The sequence below is a fragment of the Sphaerodactylus townsendi genome, linkage group LG06 (assembly GCF_021028975.2).
Source record: "Sphaerodactylus townsendi isolate TG3544 linkage group LG06, MPM_Stown_v2.3, whole genome shotgun sequence".
Taxonomy (NCBI): Eukaryota; Metazoa; Chordata; class Lepidosauria; order Squamata; family Sphaerodactylidae; genus Sphaerodactylus; species Sphaerodactylus townsendi.
The window spans coordinates 127,735,703-127,755,907 of record NC_059430.1 but is presented as its reverse complement, the minus strand read 5'-3'; the positions used below and the strand labels follow the sequence as shown (position 1 = coordinate 127,755,907).

The following is a 20,205-nucleotide window of genomic DNA, read 5'->3' as shown; positions in this document are numbered from 1 at the left end:
AGACATCCTCTCTCTGCATACGCAAGATTGCCCACTTAGTTCCTCGTTTGCCCTTTGCCTACTTGGTCTGGGCTCCAGGACAGCCCTGTGCTTCCATTAGTGGCGATGCCTCTGGAATGTCCTAGCCCTTATCAGCTCTAGCACAGGCTTTTCCAAAGAATCCTTGAGCACACATCTTTGGGGGTGCTAAACAAATGCTGGTCTACTGGGGAGGGGCCGCGTCCCAGTGGTAGAGTCTCTGCTTGGCAAGCGAACAGCCCCAGATTCAGTCCTTGGAATCTTCACCTTAAAGAAGAAGAAGAGTTGCATTTATATCCCCACTTTCTCTCCTGCAGGAGACTGACAATCTCCTTGCCCTTCCCCCCTCACAACAAACACTCTGCGAGGTAGGTGAGGCTGAGAGAGCTCCGAGAAGCTGTGACTAGCCCAAGGTCACCCAGCTGACGTGTTTGGGAGTGGACAGGCTAATCTGAATTCCCCAGATAAGCCTCCGCAGCTCAAGCGGCAGAGCTGGGAATCAAACCCGGTTCCCCCAGATTAGAATGCACCTGCTCTTAACCACTACGCCACTACTGGTAAGAGGTGATGCGAAGGTCCTCTGCCAGTGCTGCGCCGCCGCCCACCCCTGCCCCGGAACGCCCCGGAATACCCCCACCATGCCCCCGGAATCCCCCAGCCACACTCCTGCACTGTGGGGCACCCAGGGCGTCGCGCACACACACCCCCGTGGGAGCTACACAACTGATCCTAGGCTGCTCCAAAGCCTTGTGCTGCGATTCTTGTAGGTTGCGGGCACGAGGCTTCGAAGATTCGACCTCCCAAATTGTTTTTTAAAATGACAAAAATGAACAGGCGAGCTGGCAGTGAGCTGAGAAAATGGCGCCAAGGAGGAAGTCTGGGGATTGCACAAAGGCGTGGAGAATGTTTTAAGGAGATACGCGCAGCAGGGCAAAACGTTTCGAAAACGTTTCAACAAAAGAATCGCTAAAATAGAGGATCCATTTAAAACGTTTTGAGGCTGGAAATAAAACGGGTTTTTTTGGGGGGGGGGGAACCAGAGGAAACGTTTTATTTCCTGCCTCAAAACATTTTATTTTGGTCGTGCAGAAGGGGCCAATATTGACTTTGGTGGGCCAAGGGCGTGACTCAGGATAAGTCGTGTTCTTGTGTACCGACAGTCGGAGAGGCAAATCAGCGCAACGCCGGGCCTCCCAGTTCTGACACAGTGGCTTAATTTTTCAAGATACAATCAATCCGCTAGCACAGATGTCTTTATACTGTCTGAAACTGGTACAAGTTAAGAAAATGGTGCATGTTTGGTAAGAACAGGTAAGAAAACAAGGTGGGTTTATTTGGCATGTGCTAGTAGTACCAAGACCTTTCCTCTTTTTATTGAAACATTGGGAACATTTATACCCCCCTGTTCTCCCCAGTTCGGAGCCAAAGTGACCTACAACTTTTCTTCCTTCCCTATTTTATCTTTTCAACAACTGTGACAGAGATGTGACCAGCCCATGCTTTCATGGTAGAACAGGCATTCCTAAATTTCTTTTTCTCGCTGAGACTCCGGGTGGATTACAGTGTTGTTGTTGTTGTTGTTGTTTTAAAAAAGAATTGCAATAAAACTGTATAATGAAACTTTTGCCCTCATTAAAGAGAGGCTGTTAGCAATGGACTATCAACAACTGCAGAGCTTGGCAAATAAATCTTGTTCACCAACAAATATGTCAATTCCTTTCACGCAGGGATACCCAGCCTATTATATTACAGCCACTGGAAATCCCTTAATTACAGAAGAGCCTATATGCTGGCTAGGATTTCTAACATCCATGCCATTATCTCAGCTACATTAGAGGGGAAGACTTAAAGGTCTTCCAAGCGATAAGAGGTTCTTGTACCCTGTAGCATATGTGGACAGCTGTTGATTCCATCCCACACATTCTCCTTCTGAATTGCATTATTATACCGTTAAGAACTCCGATCCAGCCTAAGGCTATCCCAAGCTATAGACCCTGGGTGATTGATTATACTGGAAACAGATAAAGTAGTTCTGCAGCTTTTAAATTGCTTTCAGGATTTTCATTGTTGCCTCACTTATAGTGGCAAAGTTTTTTGTCAGAAGTTTGTAAACTGAATGTATGACAAACGCCTTGGTTTTTTTCTATTCACTTTGTTAGCTGGAACTGTATTTTTTATACTATCGCGTGTAAATGCCAATAAAGGCTTATTGAAATGCTGAAATTCGAATTAAAAAACAGTTCTTAATACATACGGTGCATACAAATGCAATAAAAACCGGATTACAAAAAAAAAAATTAAGAAAAACACAATAGAAAACAAGGATAACAATGCAATAAAGGGATGCAGTAAAAACTAAGCTCTCCTGTGGAACGTGCAAAGTTCTGCCCATTGGGACCGGATTCTTAGAGTATGAATGGCGATCAACGTTAGAAGCAAAGAAGAAGAGTTTGGATTTATATATCCCCCTTTCTCTCCCTGCAGGGGAGACCTCAAAGGGGCTGACAATCCTCTGCCCTTCCCCCCCCCCTTCACCAACGTAAAACACCCCAGGAGGTCGGTGGGGCACAGAGAGCTCTAGGTAGAAGCCTGTGACTATCCAAGCCTGTCACCCAGCTGGCGTGTGTGGTGGAGTGCACGAGGAGCTAATACACCTGAATTCTGAATGATAAGCACCTCCACAGCTCTCAGGGCGGCAGAGCTTTCGACAGTAGCCTCGTCCGACCTATGCTGATGCAGCCTGTCCGACATTATGCTGACAGTAGCCTGTCCGGACCGAGATGAATGCCCCCCTCCCCACCACAGTATCTTCTGGTCCTTCAGATGCTCGGCTACGTCTGTTTTGGCCGTTCTGAACAGGCAGAGAAAGCAGGAAGCTACACACGATGTTCAGGCTGCAGCAAAACTCTTGGGGAGTTTTTGGATCAGTGCCTTAACTCTGGCAGTTTTTCTGCACAGCACAAATAAAAAAAATGTTTTTAAGCCCCACGGGCAGGAAAATAATGTAACGTTTCCTGCAGGAGTGTCCGCCTTAACTTTTAAGCTTACCCAAAATGTTTTTTGGGAATGTTTTTTATTTCCCACTCAAAGCGCTTTTATTTGGATCTGCTTAAACTGGCTATCTTTTTTCCCCCAAAATGTTTTCAGAACATATCCTGCTTGCTGTGCGGAGATCGGGAAACATTTTAATTTTCCCCACCCGCTTTTGAAGCTCTCACTTTCCTTCCTCTGTCGCCTGGCATTTCCTCCTGCTTCAGTGATCCTCTGTGCAGTGGTTCAGAAATTCACTTTTATAAAGGGAAAGGGCTGCATTCTAGTTGTGGTATGATCTGTTTGCTGTATTTATCTTGCTGTCCATATTTTCGATTTATATTCTTATGCTTTCTGCATTGTTTAAATTTAACATATAACGCCTAAAACTTCATCCTTTGTTTCAGACTTTTGTAATCCTAGTCCTATTACATTGCTTATTAGGTGTGTCATCTTACTGATTGCACGACTTCTGCTGAATAATGTACCTTGAATCTCAGTGAGACAGGTGGACCTGCAAATTAAGCAACTAAATTACTGAAACTTAAAGTTTGCTGAGTTAGGTGTGATGTATTATGGTTGTTTGTATTATGTGTGTTGTACACCGCCCTGAGCCCTTTGGGGGAGGGCGGTATAGAAATTAAATTACCATACCATACCATACCATTTACTGAAGCTTCCTACAGACATTCTGTTTCCTGGCATTGTGATTTCCCTCATTGATGTCCACTAATAAACTCATTTTGCCTGCTGATTACACTAATGTGCCATTTTTCCTTTTAAATTTTTTGTTTTGTTGTGAGGTACATTCGATTCTGTGTTGGTAAGATGTCCAGATCAGCAAGCTTTCAGATACCGAGTCTCTGTAGCTTTGAAGATAGTTGTGTGCGTGTGTTTAAAAAAAAACATTTTCAACCGAAACACTTTATTGTTCTGGGCCATGCGGACAAAACCACAAAAATGATTACTTTTAAAACGTTTCCAAAATGTTTGACAAATATTGTAAATGACTTGTGGAAAAACAGCCTCTAAGACCCAAAATTTCACTCAACGACACACAGCCTTCTTCAGTCCTTGGAACCAGAGCTCTCCTCAGTTGCCTTGATTTGCCTGTTTCCAAGTGGTTTAGTACCACAGGTTTCACACGCGACGATAGACTTGCAGCCAGTGGCGTAGGAGGTTAAGAGCTCGTGTATCTAATCTGGAGGAACCGGGTTTGATTCCCTGCTCTGCCACCTGAGCTGTGGAGGCTTATCTGGGGAATTCAGATTAGCCTGGGCACTCCCACACACGCTGGGTGACCTTGGGCTAGTCACAGCTTCTCGGAGCTCTCTCAGCCCCACCTACCTCCCAGGGTGTTTGTTGTGAGGGGGGAAGGGCAAGGAGATTGTAAGCCCCTTTGAGTCTCCTGCAGGAGAGAAAGGGGGGATATAAATCCAAACTCTTCTTCTTCTTCTTCTTCTTCTTCTTCTTCTTCCTTGTTCTTCCTTGTTCTTCTTCTTCTTCTTCTTCTTCTTCTTCTTCTTCCTCCTCCTCCTCCTCCTTCTTCTTCTTCCTTCTTCTTCTTCTTCCTTCTTCTTCTTCTTCCTTCTTCTTCTTCTTCTTCTTCCTCCTCCTCCTCCTCCTTCTTCTTCTTCCTTGTTCTTCCTTGTTCTTCTTCTTCTTCTTCTTCTTCTTCTTCTTCTTCTTCTTTCTTCTTCTTCTTCTTCCTTCTTCTTCTTCTTCTTCCTTCTTCTTCTTCTTCCTTCTTCTTCTTCCTTGTTCTTCTTCTTCTTCTTCCTTCTTCTTCTTTAACTGTACAACTACTGGCACTAGCACTGCCTTGTACCAGGAGCCGTGAAGCAGTGGGGAATCTGGCGTCCGGGGGGGCACATGTGTTGCCTCTGCGCCCGCGGCCACTGCCACCTGAAACGCCCCCCGCACCACCCCTGCACCAGAATGTGCCTGGGGCAAGACGCCCCCTACCCCTGGGCACTACGCCACTGCCTTGTACAACTGTCTCTTTGAATACAAGGTGCGAAAATAGACCCTGATTTGAGCTGCCCCTCTCTCATACAGGTTACGACTTCCCAGCGGTGTTGCAGTGGTTCGCTGAGCGCGTGGACCGCATCATCCTCCTCTTTGATGCCCACAAGCTGGAGATCTCGGACGAGTTCTCGGAGGCCATCCGGGCCCTCAAGGGCAACGAGGACAAGATCCGGGTGGTCCTGAACAAGGCCGACATGGTGGAGACGCAGCAGCTGATGCGGGTCTACGGAGCACTCATGTGGTCGCTAGGCAAAGTGTTCAATACCCCCGAGGTGCTGCGTGTCTACATCGGGTCCTTCTGGTCGGAGCCTCTGCTCATCTCCGACAACCGACGGTTTCCTTTTAAGCTTTGTTTCGAGAGGAGCAGTGGGACTTGTCGTTCACGGACATCCAGAGACCTTGCTCCCTGAAATTCCTCTTGCCCTTGAGGGAAGCTCAATGATCTAGTCAAGAGAGCCCGTTTGGTCAGGGTGAGTATGATGGATAGGAGGGCCGGGGACTGGGAAAGAGAGGAGACGATGTCCGAGAGGAGAATATGCATTTCTATTTATTGTTTGGAGGCGGTTGCTGGTTGGTTGACGCAGAGCAGGCTAAAGCTGAATCCAGCAAAGACGGAGATCCTTTGGCTAGGCCGTGGGGGAGGGGCGGGGGACTTTAAGCCGCCGGTGTGGGAGGGGGTCTCATTGGCACCGACCCCCTCGGTCCGCAGCCTGGGGGTCCACCTGGATTCGTCTCTTTCTATGGAGACCCAGGTGGCCCATGTAACCCGGGTTGCATTCCTCCATCTCCGCCAGGCCCGGCGGCTGGCCCCCTTCCTCTCCCAGGCGGATCTGGCCATGGTGATCCATGCAACGGTCACCTCCAGATTATTTGGAGCTATTGCAGCCTCTGGCTGTGGCCTGCCCTTCGAGGGTTGATCCGGAAACTGAAACTGGTCCAGCATGCAGCGGCTCGTTTGCTCACGGGTGGTGCCATTAGAGACCACATCATGCCTCGTGGTTGCACAATCGGGCTTTTGCACTGGCACCGGTTGAGTTCCAAATGCGCTCTTCAAGGCCAGTGGTGTTAACCTTTAAGGCCTTACGCGGTCTGGGACCTCTGGTACTCTAAGGGACCGCTCTGGCCCCATATGTCCCATGCGCCGGTCTCCCATGGCTGCGTTCTGCAGAGGCCAATTTGCTGGAGATCCCCGCCCCGTTTATGATGCGGCTGGCCTCTACTAGGGCCAGGGCTGTTACGGCCCTGGCCCCTGCCTGGTGGAACGCTCTCCCTCCAGCTGTCCAGGCCCTGTGGGACTTAAATGAGTTCCGCAGGGCCTGCAAGACTGAGCTATTCCGCCGGGCTTTTGGTGAGGCCAGCTGCTGATATATGTGCCCGTTAACAGCTAAGACCCGCTATCCCCCTTTTAGAGGAGTTTTAGAGGAGTTTTAATAGTCTTACGCCATCTACATTTTAAATGGTCTGGGAATTTGAACGCTGCATTTTAATTTAACAACTTATATTTAATATTGTAGTTTATTTATCCACTTGTTTGTATAAATGTTGTAAACCGCCCTGAGCCCTTGGGGGAGGGCAGTATAAAAGTGGAATGAATGAATGAATGAATGAATGAATGAATGAATGAATATATTAGTTTTGTATGCCAGCTCTTTCCCCTCACTTGGCTCAGAATAGCGTTTCCTGTATGCCATGCAGATCGCTAGCCAGCGATCCCGGACGCAAGCTGTGCGAATACAGGGCGCTGCCTAGCAGGGGAGCTCTCCCAAGCTGACTCAGCATCTGCTAGTGTTCTATGCCGTGGTGGCGAGCCTTTGGCACTCCAGGATGTTATGGACTGACAATTCCCATGACAGCTCCTCTTTCCAACATGGCCAATTGGCCATGCTGGAAGGGGCTGATGGGAATTGAAGTTCAAAACATCTGGAGTGCCAAAGGTTCGCCACCACTGTTTTATGCAGCCTTGGGAGAAGGATTAGAGCAGGGACTGATGGGAATTGTAGTCCTTGAACATCTGGAGAGCTGCAGGTTGCAGACTCCTGGATTAGAGGAACTACTGCTCAGTGCCCTTCTAATGTTTCGTAATAAATACAATAACACCGAAATACAATCATTGTTTTAAAAAAAACTAATCTGAATCCCCTGATGACAAATAGATAACTTCTTGTAGCCGAAATCAGAAAGAAGGGAGGGGATGAGAGACCAGTGATGGGACACTGTAGTTATCTCACCCATACGCCTGGTAACAGCTCTGTCTTACAGGCCCTGTGGAATTGCACCAGACCCCACAGGGCCTGGGGGTCACTAGACAGAACATGCCACCAGGTTGGGCCAAGGCAAAGAAAGTCCTGGCTCTGGTTGAGGCTACCTGGAACTCATTCGGGTCAGGGACCACCAATAGATGGTCACTGGTTGAGTGCTGCCATCTTTGGAGGACACACTGAAAGAGATGGTCGTGGAGGTATGCTGGTCATGGACATCCAGAACCTTGAATATGATCCAATACTCCATCCAGAGCCAATGCTCCAACAGGTCAACAAGGGACCACAGTCTTAAGCCATTCTATGGAACAGGAATCTCCAGCCTTTTTAAGCCTGCAGGAACTTTTGGAATTCTGACACAGTGTGTTGAGAGCAGTCGCAAAATGGCTGCCGCAAGAGGCGGAGCCCGTCACAAGATGGCTGCCATAGTTTACCTTAAGTCACACGTAGTCACACGTAGTTTACCTTAAGTGAAGATCCTAGTGCTTTGTTTTCATTGAAAACAAAACGAGGAGGAGGAGGAGGAGGAGGAGGAGGAGAATAATACAAAAAAGAAGAATTTGGATTTATACTCCACCTTTCTCTCCTGTAAGGAGACTCAAGGAGCAGCAGTGGCGTAGGAGGTTAAGAGCTCATGTATCTAATCTGGAGGAGCGGGTTTTTTTTTTGATTCCCCAGCTCTGCTGCCTGAGGCTGTGGAAGCTTATCTGGGGGAATTCAGATTAACCTGTGCATAGCCACCACATCGCCAGCTGGGTGACCTTGGGCTAGTCACAGCTTCGAACTCTCTCAGGCCCACCTTACCTCACAGGGTGTTTGTTGTGAGTGGGGAAGCCGGGCAAGGATTGGAAGCCCCTTTTGAGTCTCCTACAGGAGAGAAAGGGGGATATAAATCCAAACTCCTCTTCTTCTTAAGTGAAGATCCTAGTGCTTTGTTTTCATTGAAAACAAAACAAGGAGGAGGAGGAGGAGGAGGAGGAGGAGGGGAGGAGAAGAATAAGAATAAGAAGAAGTTGGATTTATACTCCGCCTTTCTCTCCTGTAAGGAGACTCAAGGCAGTTTACAAACTCGTTTCCCTCTCCCCAACAACAGAGCACACCTTTGTGTAGGTCAGTGGGGGGCTGGGTTCCTGAATGAATCCGTGACGAGCCCAAAGGTCACCCAGCAAGGGAATGTTGGAGGCGGAAACAAATCACTCACCAGATAAGAGTCCGCTGCTCATGAGAAGGAGCGGGGAATCAAACCCGCTTCTCCAGATTAGAGTCCACCTGCTCTTAACCACTACATCATGCTGACTCTTTTGCACCAATGCTGCCAGCTACTATCAGAAAACAAGCAGAGCAGGGCCCAGGTGTTGTTGAAAGGGAGACTGTTTTATTTATTTTATTTTCACATGTTTATCCCGCCCAGTTCCCTACAGCGCTCAGGGCGGCGTGCAACCACTTGGAAAATATAATAGGCCTGTTTCTGAAAGAAGGAAGGACTGGTCCAATGGAAGACTATTCCATTGCAATGGGAGGAGGGAAGTACAAGGGATTTGAGGAACAGGAAGTCTGGGGTTGGAAAAAGGAGACGGCTGTGATGCCCAACCAGAGAATATCCTCCTGTTATGTAGCAGGATAATTTGTTGAAGGCTTTCACCTGCGTCTGTGGCTGCCATCTTCAGAGACATTTGTCCATGTGAGAAGTGCTCCTTAAACACTGCCAGGAGTCTTCACCAATACGGGATAAAACCAGTGGTGGGATCCAAAAATTTTAGGAACAGGTTCCCATGGTGGTGGGATTCAAACTGTGGTGTAGCGCCAATGCGGCTGAGCGGGGCATTTTGGAGGCGTGGCCGGGCATTCCGGGGGCGGGGCATTCCTGGGCGGGGCTGTGGCAAGGACGCAGCCACTGCACTGGTCCTTGGGCAGGAAGCCTTGAGAATGCCACCGCGCAGGCGCGAGCTTGCCACGCGCATGCAGTTGCACCTCCTGCTAGACTGCTTCAAGTTCTGCTGAGAGGAAGGAGGCGTAACTAAGGCACAAAATCACGTGGCAAAATCACCAATTAGTCATCCCTTCTCGGCACACACAAATAATTAGTAACCTACTCTCGGGAACCTGTGAGAACCTGCTGGATCCCACCTCTGTATAAAATGTCTGTCTAAACTTGTGGTTTAACTGCCCACCGTCTTGCCATCTTCTCCCTTTCGACAGACTGGTCTTTGAGAGCCAATCAGTGACATCCCAGATGCCTCCCTCTTGTGCTGGGACCCTCACTGTGCCTCAGTGGCCCCGTTCCCTTTCCGCCATTGGAAGAGGTTGACATTTGTTCTGACGCAGCTTTTATTGTCGCTTTTCCTGTCCCCGTGAGCGGTAGGGGAGGGACGGCTACCTCGACGTGAACAATGCTCGTGTTCCCACAGAGGAAGTCTGTAATTGTGCTTCAGGGTACAGCGTGTTTATGGGCCCAACCACCCCTTTTCCCAATTCCTCTCTCCGCATCCGACGCTGATTTTCTCATTAAGCGTTTCCTGTGAGGTGCCACTTTCTGCGTTCTTGATTAAATTTATGTCACAGGCTTTCCTCCGCTGTGAGAAGCATGAGGAAAGAGGACCACGGGAAGTAGCCCAGGTCCGCTTCTCCAATTCGGGTCCTACAGTGCATCCCACTGGATTTCTCTCCGCAGAGGTTCCTTCTCAGACCAATGACTTTTCCATTACCCCTGCTGTAACATCCGCTCGGGATGCTTACAAAGGATGGCGGCCATCTTTCTTTCCAAGGACTCCCGCTCAAAGCCAAACGCCTTGAGCCATTCAGCCAGGGCCAGAACGAGGGGGAACTGCGCCCTGGGCATGCCCCCGCCCGCCCCCACCCCGGAACACCCTGCCGTGCCCCAGCCACACCCCCACACCAGCACGCGCCCGGGGCAAGACCGCAGCTCCCCCCGGGTCCCCTGGGCGCTACGCCTCTGCATTCAGCCTTAGGCAGCCAACCAAAAATATTCTACATGCCTATGATAAACTTCTTTATAGGCTGCAAACTTGAAAGCTGCCCCATCATAATGTAGGATTGCCTGGCCACAAAGTGGGATGGTTTCCAGATCCAGATCAGGAAACACCTGAAGCAGTAGTGGGATCCAAAAATTTTAGTAACAGGTTCCCATGGTGGTGGGATTCAAACTGTGGCGTAAACGCTCAATGGGGCTGGGTGGGGCATGATGGGGAAGTGGCGAGTATTACGGGCGGGGCATTAATAATTTCTTCTGTTACTGTAAAAAAACTCTTACTGTAAAAAAAGCTCCCTAATTTCCCAGCTGGTATCTTTCTGTCCATAATTTTAAACTCATCATAGCAAGCCCTATCGTCTTCACTGCCAACAGAAACAACTACTTCTCCTCCAATTGACTGCCTGTCAAATGCTTAATACTTTTCAAATACCCAATTTTGTTTCTAGAAATCAAAGAGAGACTTTCCTTAAACCAGAACTTCACCATATTTCTAAATGGGTTTTTAAAACAGCCCAACAGGGAGAATGATCCCATTTTCTGCCTTCGCTAAAGAGCCACATAGGAAACAACAGGACTTGATGATTTTTGGACCTAATGGCATTTCTAACGGAAAAGCGGACCCAATTAGTAACCCCTTCTCGGCACACACAAATAATTAGTGACCCACTCTCGGGAACTGGCGAGAACCTGCTGGATCCCACCTCTGCCCTGGAGTCTGGGAAGATGGAATCTCGGGAGGATAAGGAACTCAGTGGGGTACAAGGCCATACAGTCAACCCTCCAAGGCAGACATTTTCTCCAGGGGAATTGATCTCTGTAGTTTGCAGAGGAGTTGTAATTCCAGGGACTCCTCAGTTCCCACTGGGAGGCTGACAAACCTGTCATACTAACACTCAGTTTTATTTTACATTGTTTTTGTTCTACCATAGCACATCCCTTTGCAATGCAGGAACACATAATCAAAGCATTCTTGACAGATGGCCATCCAGCCTCTGTTGAAAAACCTCCAAAGAAGGAGACTCCACCACACTCCGAGGGAGTGCATTCCACGATCGAACAGCCCTTACTGTCAGGAAGTTCTTCCTGATGTTTAGGTGGAATCCCTTTTCCTTCACCTCGAACCCATCACTCCTGGTCCTAGTCTCTGGAGCCGCAGAAAACAAGTTTGCTCCCTCACCAACATGACATACCTTCAAATATTTAAACGTGGTTATCATGTCACCCCTTAACCTACGCTACTCCAGACTAAACATCTCCAGCTTTCTAAGCCTCTCTTCGTAGGGCATGGACTCCAGACCCTTTACCATTTTGGTTGCCCTCCTCTGGACCCGCTCCAGCCGGTCAATATCCCTCCTGAACTGCGGTGCCCAGAACTGTACACAATATTCCAAGTGAGGTCTAACCAATGCAGAATAGAGAGGTACAATTACATCCCTTGATCTTGACACTATGCTTCTATTGATACAACCCAGAATCGCATTGGCTTTCTTGGCCGCCGCATCACACTGCTGACTCATATTTAGTTTATGGTCTACTAAGACTCCCAGATCTCTTTCGCATGTAGTGTTGTCAAGCCAGGTGTCACCCGTCCTATATCTGTCCCTTCCCATATCTAAACATGGCTATCACGACACCTCTTAACCTTCTCTTCGCCAAATTAAACATACCCAGCTCCCTAAGTCTTTTACCATTTTGGTTGCCCTCCTCTGGACCCATTCAGTGGGTTTGACTCTGGCATTCGACCCACCCCTCACCAATCTTAGTGGGCTGGACTGGGAAATTTCTGGAGATCTGGGGTTGGAGTTGGGAAGCTGAGCACAGATGTAATACCATAAGCCCCCACCCCCAAAGCATCTATTACAGTGGTGGCGAACCTTTGGCACTCCAGATGTTATGGACTACAATTCCCATCAGCCCCTGCCAGCACGTGGTGGCCAATGCTGGCAGGGAATGCAATGAAACCAGTCCACTGCTGTGAAGATATAAGGATTCACTCCTAGATCTATTATCTCCAGGGCAATCAACCTCCAATGTCTAGATCACAGGTGTCAAACTCGCGGTCCTCCAGATGTTATGGACTACAGTTCCCATCATCCCCTGCCAGCATCGTGCTAGATGATGAATTCAAATTCTGGGAGCTGGCCAACTCCCACCTGGAGGCTGGCATCCCCTAATTCAACCTGATGACAAACCACCAGGCTGGACAGTCGCCCACTGGCACTGGAGCCATGCAGAAGGGCAGGAGCAGAGGTGGGATCCGGCAGGTTCTCACAGGTTCCTGAGAGTAGGTTACTAATTGTTTGTGTGTGCCGAGAGGGGGTTACTAATGGGTGATTTTGCCACCTGATTTTTGCCTTAGTTACGCCCCTCCTCTCAGCAGTAGCGCACAGAACTTGAAGCAGTCTAGCAGGAGGTGCCCTGGCGTGCGTGGCAGCCTGTGCCTGCGTGCATTCGTTTCCCGCCCAAGGACCGGCGCAGCGGCTGCGTCCTTGCCACAGCCCCGCCCAGGAATGCCCCTCCCCTGGAATGCCTGGCCACGCCCCCGTCGTACCCCGCCCAGCCCCATTGGCGCTACGCCACAGTTGGAATCTCACCACCATGGGAACCTGTTACTAAAATTTTTGGATCCCACCACTGGGCAGGAGGGTATCCCGGCTGCCCCAAAGCGATCCAGGGCCTTCCCAGGAGGGTAGGAAGCTGTTGTCTGGCTTTTCCTTTTGCAGCAGAATACAAAGAAAGACTTTCTCACCATTCTGTCCAAAGCAGGAAGGAGGAACCGCCCTACGAGTGGGTCCTTTCCCCCTGCTCCCCTCATATATGGGGGGTTCTTTGATTACCCAGCGGAGGAGCTGACCGCCCCTGGAAAGTCCAGGAAGTTTTCCAGGTCTTGCTGCCCCCAGACTTCTTTTACTCTCCCTCTTCCTGGGCTTATCTCTTCCTGTCACCTGTAACAGTCTGGCTTTGTGTTCCAAGAGTCCTCCAGTGGCAATTTCCTCCCAGCTTAAAACACAAACAGAAAAAAAACACTGTGCACTTGGAACCAGAAAGGATGCGAAGCCCCCCAGCCTTGGGCCGATGGGTTGGAAAAACGGAAAGTGTTGCGCAGAAGGGGAGAGGGTTGCCAGGCGGGGGTGGGGCAGCCAAATCCAGGTTGGGAATCTCCTGGAGACTTTGGACGGAGCCTGGAGAGGACGGAGACCTCAGCCGGGTACAGTGCTGCAAAGCCCACCCTCCACATCATCCATTTATTTCCTGAAGAACTGCTCTCAATAGTCCGGAGAGGATCTGTCATTCCACCTGGGGCAGAGGTGGGATCCAGCAGGTTCTCACCAGTTCCCGAGAGTGGGTTATTAATTATTGGTGTGTGCCGAGAGGGGGTTACTAATTGGGTCTGCTTTTCCCTTAGAAATTCCATTAGGTCCAAAAACCGTAAAGTCCTGTTGTTTCCTATGTGGCTGGTTAGCGAAGGTAGAAAACGGGATAATTCTCCCCGTTGGGCTGTTTTAAAAACATGTTCTAGAAATATGGTAAAGTTCCTTGTTTAAGGAAAGTCTCCTTCTTCTTCTTCTTCTTCTTCTTCTTCTTCTTCTTCTTCTTCTTCTTCTTCTTCTTCTTCTTCTTCTTCTTCTTCTTCTTCTTCTTCTTCTTCTTCTTCTTCTTCTATGTATGTATGTATGTATGCATGCAGTGGTGGGATCCAAAATTTTTAATAACAGGTTCCGATGTTGGTGGGATTCAAACAGTGGCGCCGCTGCACACACGCACCTCCAGTCCCTATTGGGCAGGGAGGTTGCTTTAGTAACCCCTTCTCGGCACTCAGAAAAAAATTAGTCACCACTTCTAGAGAAGTGGTGAGAACTGGTTGGATTCCACCTCTGCCCCACACCCTTTCAAGAGTCACGTAGGGAGAGGACTGTGGGGCTGACTCAGCAGTTTCCACAGCCCCCTCTCTTCCCTGCCATTAAACAGGGTCCACTAGATGCCCTTTTGACCTAGACGTCCCTGAAATCTTGAAGGCACTTGGCTGCGATTCCCGCCTCAAGAGGCCTGAGTTGGTGTAGGGCCGTTCCCAGGCCCTGCCCCGTTCACCTCTCCCTCTTCGTGGCAAGAGACGCGGAGAAGAATTTACAACCTGGCTGCGTTCCAGTCCTTGTGTCCCCTGCGCATTCCTCTCCGCCCTCTGCTCCAGGCATCCTGTCTTGGCTGGGCTTGGGAGCATCTCTCGCGCTTCGGGCGTCCACAGTTCTGGCTTTGCCGTCACCTCGAGGGAGCCGAGCCGTCTTGACTTCACGGAAACTTCCTAGGCACCGGACAATGGGCCTGATGCAGAAAGCCCCGGGATATGAATCCAGCCAGTGGGTTGGGAAATGTCTAAATATAAAGAATGAGCCAGAGACAGTATGGACAGTGGTGGGATCCAAAAATTTTAGTAACAGGTTCCCTCGCCAGCCCCCCGCTCAGCAAAGGGGGCAGAGGCGTACCTAGGCAAACCTGAGCCCTGGGCAAAACCTGAGTTGGATGCCCCCCCCATGGGCAGCCACCCCACCACAACCCCCCCGAAAATTTTTTTGCATCCGGTCATTTCTAAATCATCATCACATTATAGAAAATGCCCCAACTCACAAATCTGAACACAGCAATGGTGAAACACACAGGTTCTTTGATAGAGACTGGTGAGATAAAAGGCACGAAAGGCTGAGAATCAATGAATTGCAGGACCTGAAAGGGATTAACCCAGTTCAGGGAGTTACATTATTAGTCACAATTGTTATATGGGACCTTCACGTTCAAAGGCAGTATGCCTCTCGGGGAGGCGAGGGCGTGGAGGTGGAAAAGCAGACCCAATTAGTAACCCCCTCTCGGCACACACAAATAATTAGTAACCCACTCTCGGGAACTGGTGAGAACCTGCTGGATCCCACCTCTGAGTATGGACATCAGAAGAAAAAAAAAACCCTTTTGATATTCGTTCATGCTTCAGCATGGCCAGTTTATCTCTTGATATGGTATCCAGGTGAGATCTGGCAACTGAAGTGCGGCAGCCTTCCAAAACCCGGGACATTTGAAAAAACCCGCGGGATGCGGGACAACTTGTTTCAATGTGGGACTGTCCCACCAAAAGCAGGACATCTGGTCAAGCTATATTAGGAATGCCTAGAGGGTGGGCTGTATATAATTCCTGCATTTTCCCTCTCTCTCTCTTTCCCTCTCTGCCTCCCTCTGTCCTCCAGGTCCATGCCCACATCATCAGCCACCTGAAGAAGGACATGCCCTCCGTGTTCGGCAAGGAAAATAAAAAGAAGCAGCTCATCAACAAACTGCCCGTCATCTTTGCCAAGATCCAACTCGAGCATCACATCTCGCCCGGTGATTTCCCCGACTGCGAAAAGATGCAGGTGAGAAGAGCATCTTTGTTTCCCGCTACCCTGCCCTGAACATCCGGAGGCATTTTAGGGCGCGAGAGGCCTAATGTTAGAATAGAGCAGGGGTCTTCAAACGATGGCCCCCCAGATGTTCATGAACTACCATTCCCATCAGCCCTGCCACTTGGCCATGCTGGCAGGGGCTGATGGGAATTGTAGTCCATGAACATCTGGAGGGCCACAGTTTGAAGACCCCTGGAATAGAGCCTGCCCTGGCCATCTCTTCCATTCCCCTCGGGGGTCCCCTTCTGGGAAACTCCCTGATCCAAGAGCTCCTCGGATGGCAAAGCTGTGTCTGAATGGCTCCACTCTGGCTTGAGGATTGCGGGTTCCGTGGCTGAATCTACCAATTAAATACGTCTGATGCAGAGGTGGGATCCAGCGGGTTCGCACTGGTTCTGCTGAACCGGGAGCTAACCGGCTGAATCCCACAACCAAAAGGCGGCTGCAGAGGAGCGCAGCCAGACCCACCCCAACAGGCCACGCTGCATCCACGGCTTACTGGGGTGGCCTGCTGGCGCTCCAGGACTTTTCCCCCAAAGGCCGTGTTGCTGACCCAGAGGCGTGTGGCCCAATCGGCGGCTGGCTGACCCCCTCGCCAGCCCCCCTCGCCAGCCCCCCGAAGCTGCTGCCTTCCCTCGCCTGCCCCTCACCCAACATTGGAAAGGGGGCATGGGTGCAGCAGCCAGGTAAATGGGCGGGGGGAAGGGCGCACGGCAGGGGTGCTTGCAGAGGTGGGATCCAGCAGGTTCTCACAGGTTCCCGAGAGTAGGTTACTAATTATTTGTGTGTGCTGAGAGAAAGTTACTAATGGGTGATTTTGCCATGTGGTTTTTGCCTTAGTTACGCCCCTCCTCTCAGCACTGGCGCGCAGAACTTGAAGCAGTCTAGCAGGAGGGGCACCGGTGTCCGTGGCAGCCTGCGCCTGTGTGCATTTGTTTCCCGCCCAAGGACCGGCGCGGCGGCTGCATCCTTGCCACAGCCCCGCCCAGGAATGCCCCGACCCCGGAATGCCCGGCCACGCCCCCGTTGTGCCCCGCCCAGCCCCATTGGCGCTACGCCACAGTTTGAATCCCACCACCATGGGAACCTGTTCCTAAAATTTTTGGATCCCACCACTGCACAAAGGGGCTTACAATCTCCTTGCCCTTCCCCCCTCAAACCTGCCATTCCCTTTGGGGGAACCGATCTCTGTAGTCTAGAGACCAGTAATTCCGGGAAATCTCGGGGACGCACCTGGAAATTGGCAACCTTGCAGTCTGGAGATCAATTCTAATTCTAGAAGATCTCCAGGCCCCACCCGGAGGAAGGTGTGTAGTTAATAGCCAATGGAGGAGAAGGAATAGAGCCATTGGCTGGTTTGATCTGGCCTGCAATCTGGCCCTGGAGAATAAGACTTTGCGTGGGTGCAGTTCTGGTCTGCCATCAGGTAGGAAGATGGTAGGAGAGAACGAAGGCAGGACCATGCCCCTAGAGCAGGGGTGGCCACCCTATGGTGCTCCAGATGTTCATGGACTACAGTTCCCATCAGCCCAATTTGCCATGCCATACTAAAGAATGTTATATTATTTTTTTACTGTTATATATCTTCATTTGTGTTATTAATGACATGAAGTTATATAGGTTATGAAGCTAATAACACAATTGAACTATTTAAATATGAATGGTGAATGGTAACAAAATATGTATAGTAAATATAACCTCGAAATTGCCTTTATTATGATACAGACAGTTAGTTGATAATGTATTAGAAACAAGAAATTAAATTTGAAGGCAAAGTCCCATAAGTAATAATGTTAGATAAAAGGACATGAAACACGATTAATGTGTTTCCCTTTCATTTTATCTAATAGATATCAGTTTCTTTGTTTTCTCTCCTTTTAACCATCTCTATTCTTTCCAATCTTCTTCTCAATATGATATCTTTATAGTAACCTTCTCTTCTCTTTTTTCTCTCTTTCTTTCTTATCTTTCAAATATGCGGTGTGACCTGAAGAATTTATCAGTTTATTTATTTATTTTATTTTATTTATTCTTTCAATTTTTATACCGCCCCATCCCTGAAGGGCTCTGGGCGGTGTACAATAAACCATTATATGTAGAATAAAACAACTAAAATTATTAAAAGCAGCGATAAAAATAAGGCTAAACGTAATAACAGTTTGAAAGACTATAACCAGATTACCTATTTTAACCATTATATTTGTCTTTTCTGTAACTTTCTTATTTGAATTTAATAAAGCATATATTTTTTAAAAAAGATATTCATGAACTACAATTCCCATCAGCCCGATTTGCCATGCTGGCGGGGGCTGATGGGACTTGTAGTCCATGAACATCTGGAGCAACCTAGGTTGGCCACCCCTACCCTAGAGTATCTCATTCTCTGCTCTCCTCCCTGGTCTCTCTGCAGGAACTACTGATGGTGCACGACTTCACCAAGTTCCATGGACTGAAGCCGCGTATGATGGACAATTTGGACGAGTTGTTGACGTTGGATATCGCCAAGCTGATGCCCCTCCTTCGCCAGGAGGAGATAGAAGTCCCCGAGCACGTGGTCCAGGGCGGGGCCTTCGACGGCACCCGCAACGGCCCCTTCGTGGAAGGTGCGACTGAGGGGGCCTACGAGGGCATGGACGAGGAGGAGTGGGTGGTGACGAAGGACAAGCCCAAATACGATGAGATCTTCTACAACCTCTCCCCGATGGACGGCAAGCTGAGCGGCACCAAGGCCAAGAACTGGATGGTGACCACCAAACTGCCCAACTCCGTGCTCGGAAAGATCTGGAAGCTCAGCGACGTGGACCGGGACGGCATGCTGGATGACGAGGAGTTTGCCCTCGCCAGCCACCTCATCGAAGTCAAGTTGGAGGGCCACAGCCTACCCTCCGACCTGCCCCGCCACCTTGTGCCCCCCTCCAAACGCCGACAGAAGGGGTCGGCCGAATAAGAAGGCCTCTCCAGCTGGCCTGTATACCGGGCTTGAACTGTTCCAGTAGGCCCCGTTCTGCTACGACTTTCCATCTTCCGGCTACATCTTGCTTAAGGCAGCATTTTTCCAGGCTGGGAATTCGTCGCGAAAGATCCATTTCCCCATCAGCAGGTCCTGATTCACTCTGAAATGAAGCTTTGGTTATACTTTCTGCTCCCACTTCTTATCCTTGCCAAAAAATAAAAGTGCTTGCAGTTCCATCTCGGGTAGACGTTGCGTCTCCAGGCCTCCGACTCAAACTGTCCACGTCGACCGTCGAGAATCACTTGAAATGTACCATCTCGGATATGAATTTTCGTCTGTATTAGACTTTTCCCAGCTATGTTCTTGTCCAGAAAGAACCAGGTTCAAAGGACTGTAGGCATCGCTTCACCATGTATATAACACATGAAGAAGAAGAGTTTGGATTTATATCCCCCCTTTCCCTCCTGTAGGAGACTCAAAGGGGTTTACAATCACCTTTCCCTTCCCCCCTCACAACAAACATCCTGTGAGGTGGGTGGGGCTGAGAGAGCTCTGAAGAACTGTGACTAGCCCAAGGTCACCCAGCTGGCGTGTGTGGGAGTGCACAGGCTAATCTGAATTCCCCAGATAAGCCTCCGCAGCTCAAGCGGCAAAGCGGGGAATCAAACCCAGTTCCTCCAGATTAGAATGCACCTGCTCTTAACCACTACACCACTGCTGCTCCTATTACACAATCTCTTATCAGACTACACAGTGCTGTGCTACACAATCTGACCCTTACCAGACTAAGAGAAGCCCAGTTTCCAAACCGCGTTGACTTATGATTGTCTTGAAGAGGCCTTGCGACCTTCCACTGCCTGGGACCGGATGGACAGCCGTGCTCTGCTTGGCGGTTCCGTTAGATGCATCCTTTTAGCGTAACCATCCACTATGAGATTATTTTGCACTTGACACTGGCTACATCTTGGTTTCAGGGCTGCCTGCTCGTTTCCACGTACCGCATATACTTGAGTACAAGTCGACTTTTTCAGCACATTTTTTAATGCTGAAAAAGCCGCCCTCGGCTTATACTCGAGTATATACGGTAATTCCAAGATGGCCACTGGAGCTGTGGCACACAGAGAAAGGGGATCACACCGGCTGTGGCAGAAGCATTTTGCCTGCATCCAACGTTGAGTATTAAATTCACCATTCCCTTTTGTGTTTTTATGTAAAGCTAGGCTTGTAAATCCTCCAGCTTTGATAAAGCCACAGTCTTTGCAATTAGAGTTGCTCCATTGGCTCTGAATGCCTCTGTGCCCTTGACATTTGTGTTCTGACAGGCATGGCATCCTCTTGGAGAGAGATTCCATTGCACTTGTAGCTGCTGCATTTCCCACCCTAGACTTATACTTGACTCAATAAGTTTCCCAGGGTTTTGTGGTAAAATTAGGTGCCTCGATTACATTCGGGTTGACTAGTACTCGAGTATATACGGTAACATCTTAGCCTCGCAACACA

The 20,205-nt window shown here is 49.4% G+C and overlaps 1 protein-coding gene across 1 annotated transcript in view; it reads left to right on the top strand.

The window, feature by feature from the left end:
- Positions 1 to 19,241, top strand: part of EHD2 (EH domain containing 2) — a 67,138-nt gene extending 47,897 nt beyond the window's left edge. Inside the window, 3 exon segments of the mRNA XM_048499121.1 lie at positions 5,103 to 5,546; positions 15,558 to 15,722; positions 18,163 to 19,241. Coding sequence (XP_048355078.1) covers positions 5,103 to 5,546; positions 15,558 to 15,722; positions 18,163 to 18,699 — 1,146 coding nt within the window. The 3' untranslated portion in view covers positions 18,700 to 19,241.
- The last annotated feature ends 964 nt before the right edge of the window (positions 19,242 to 20,205 follow it).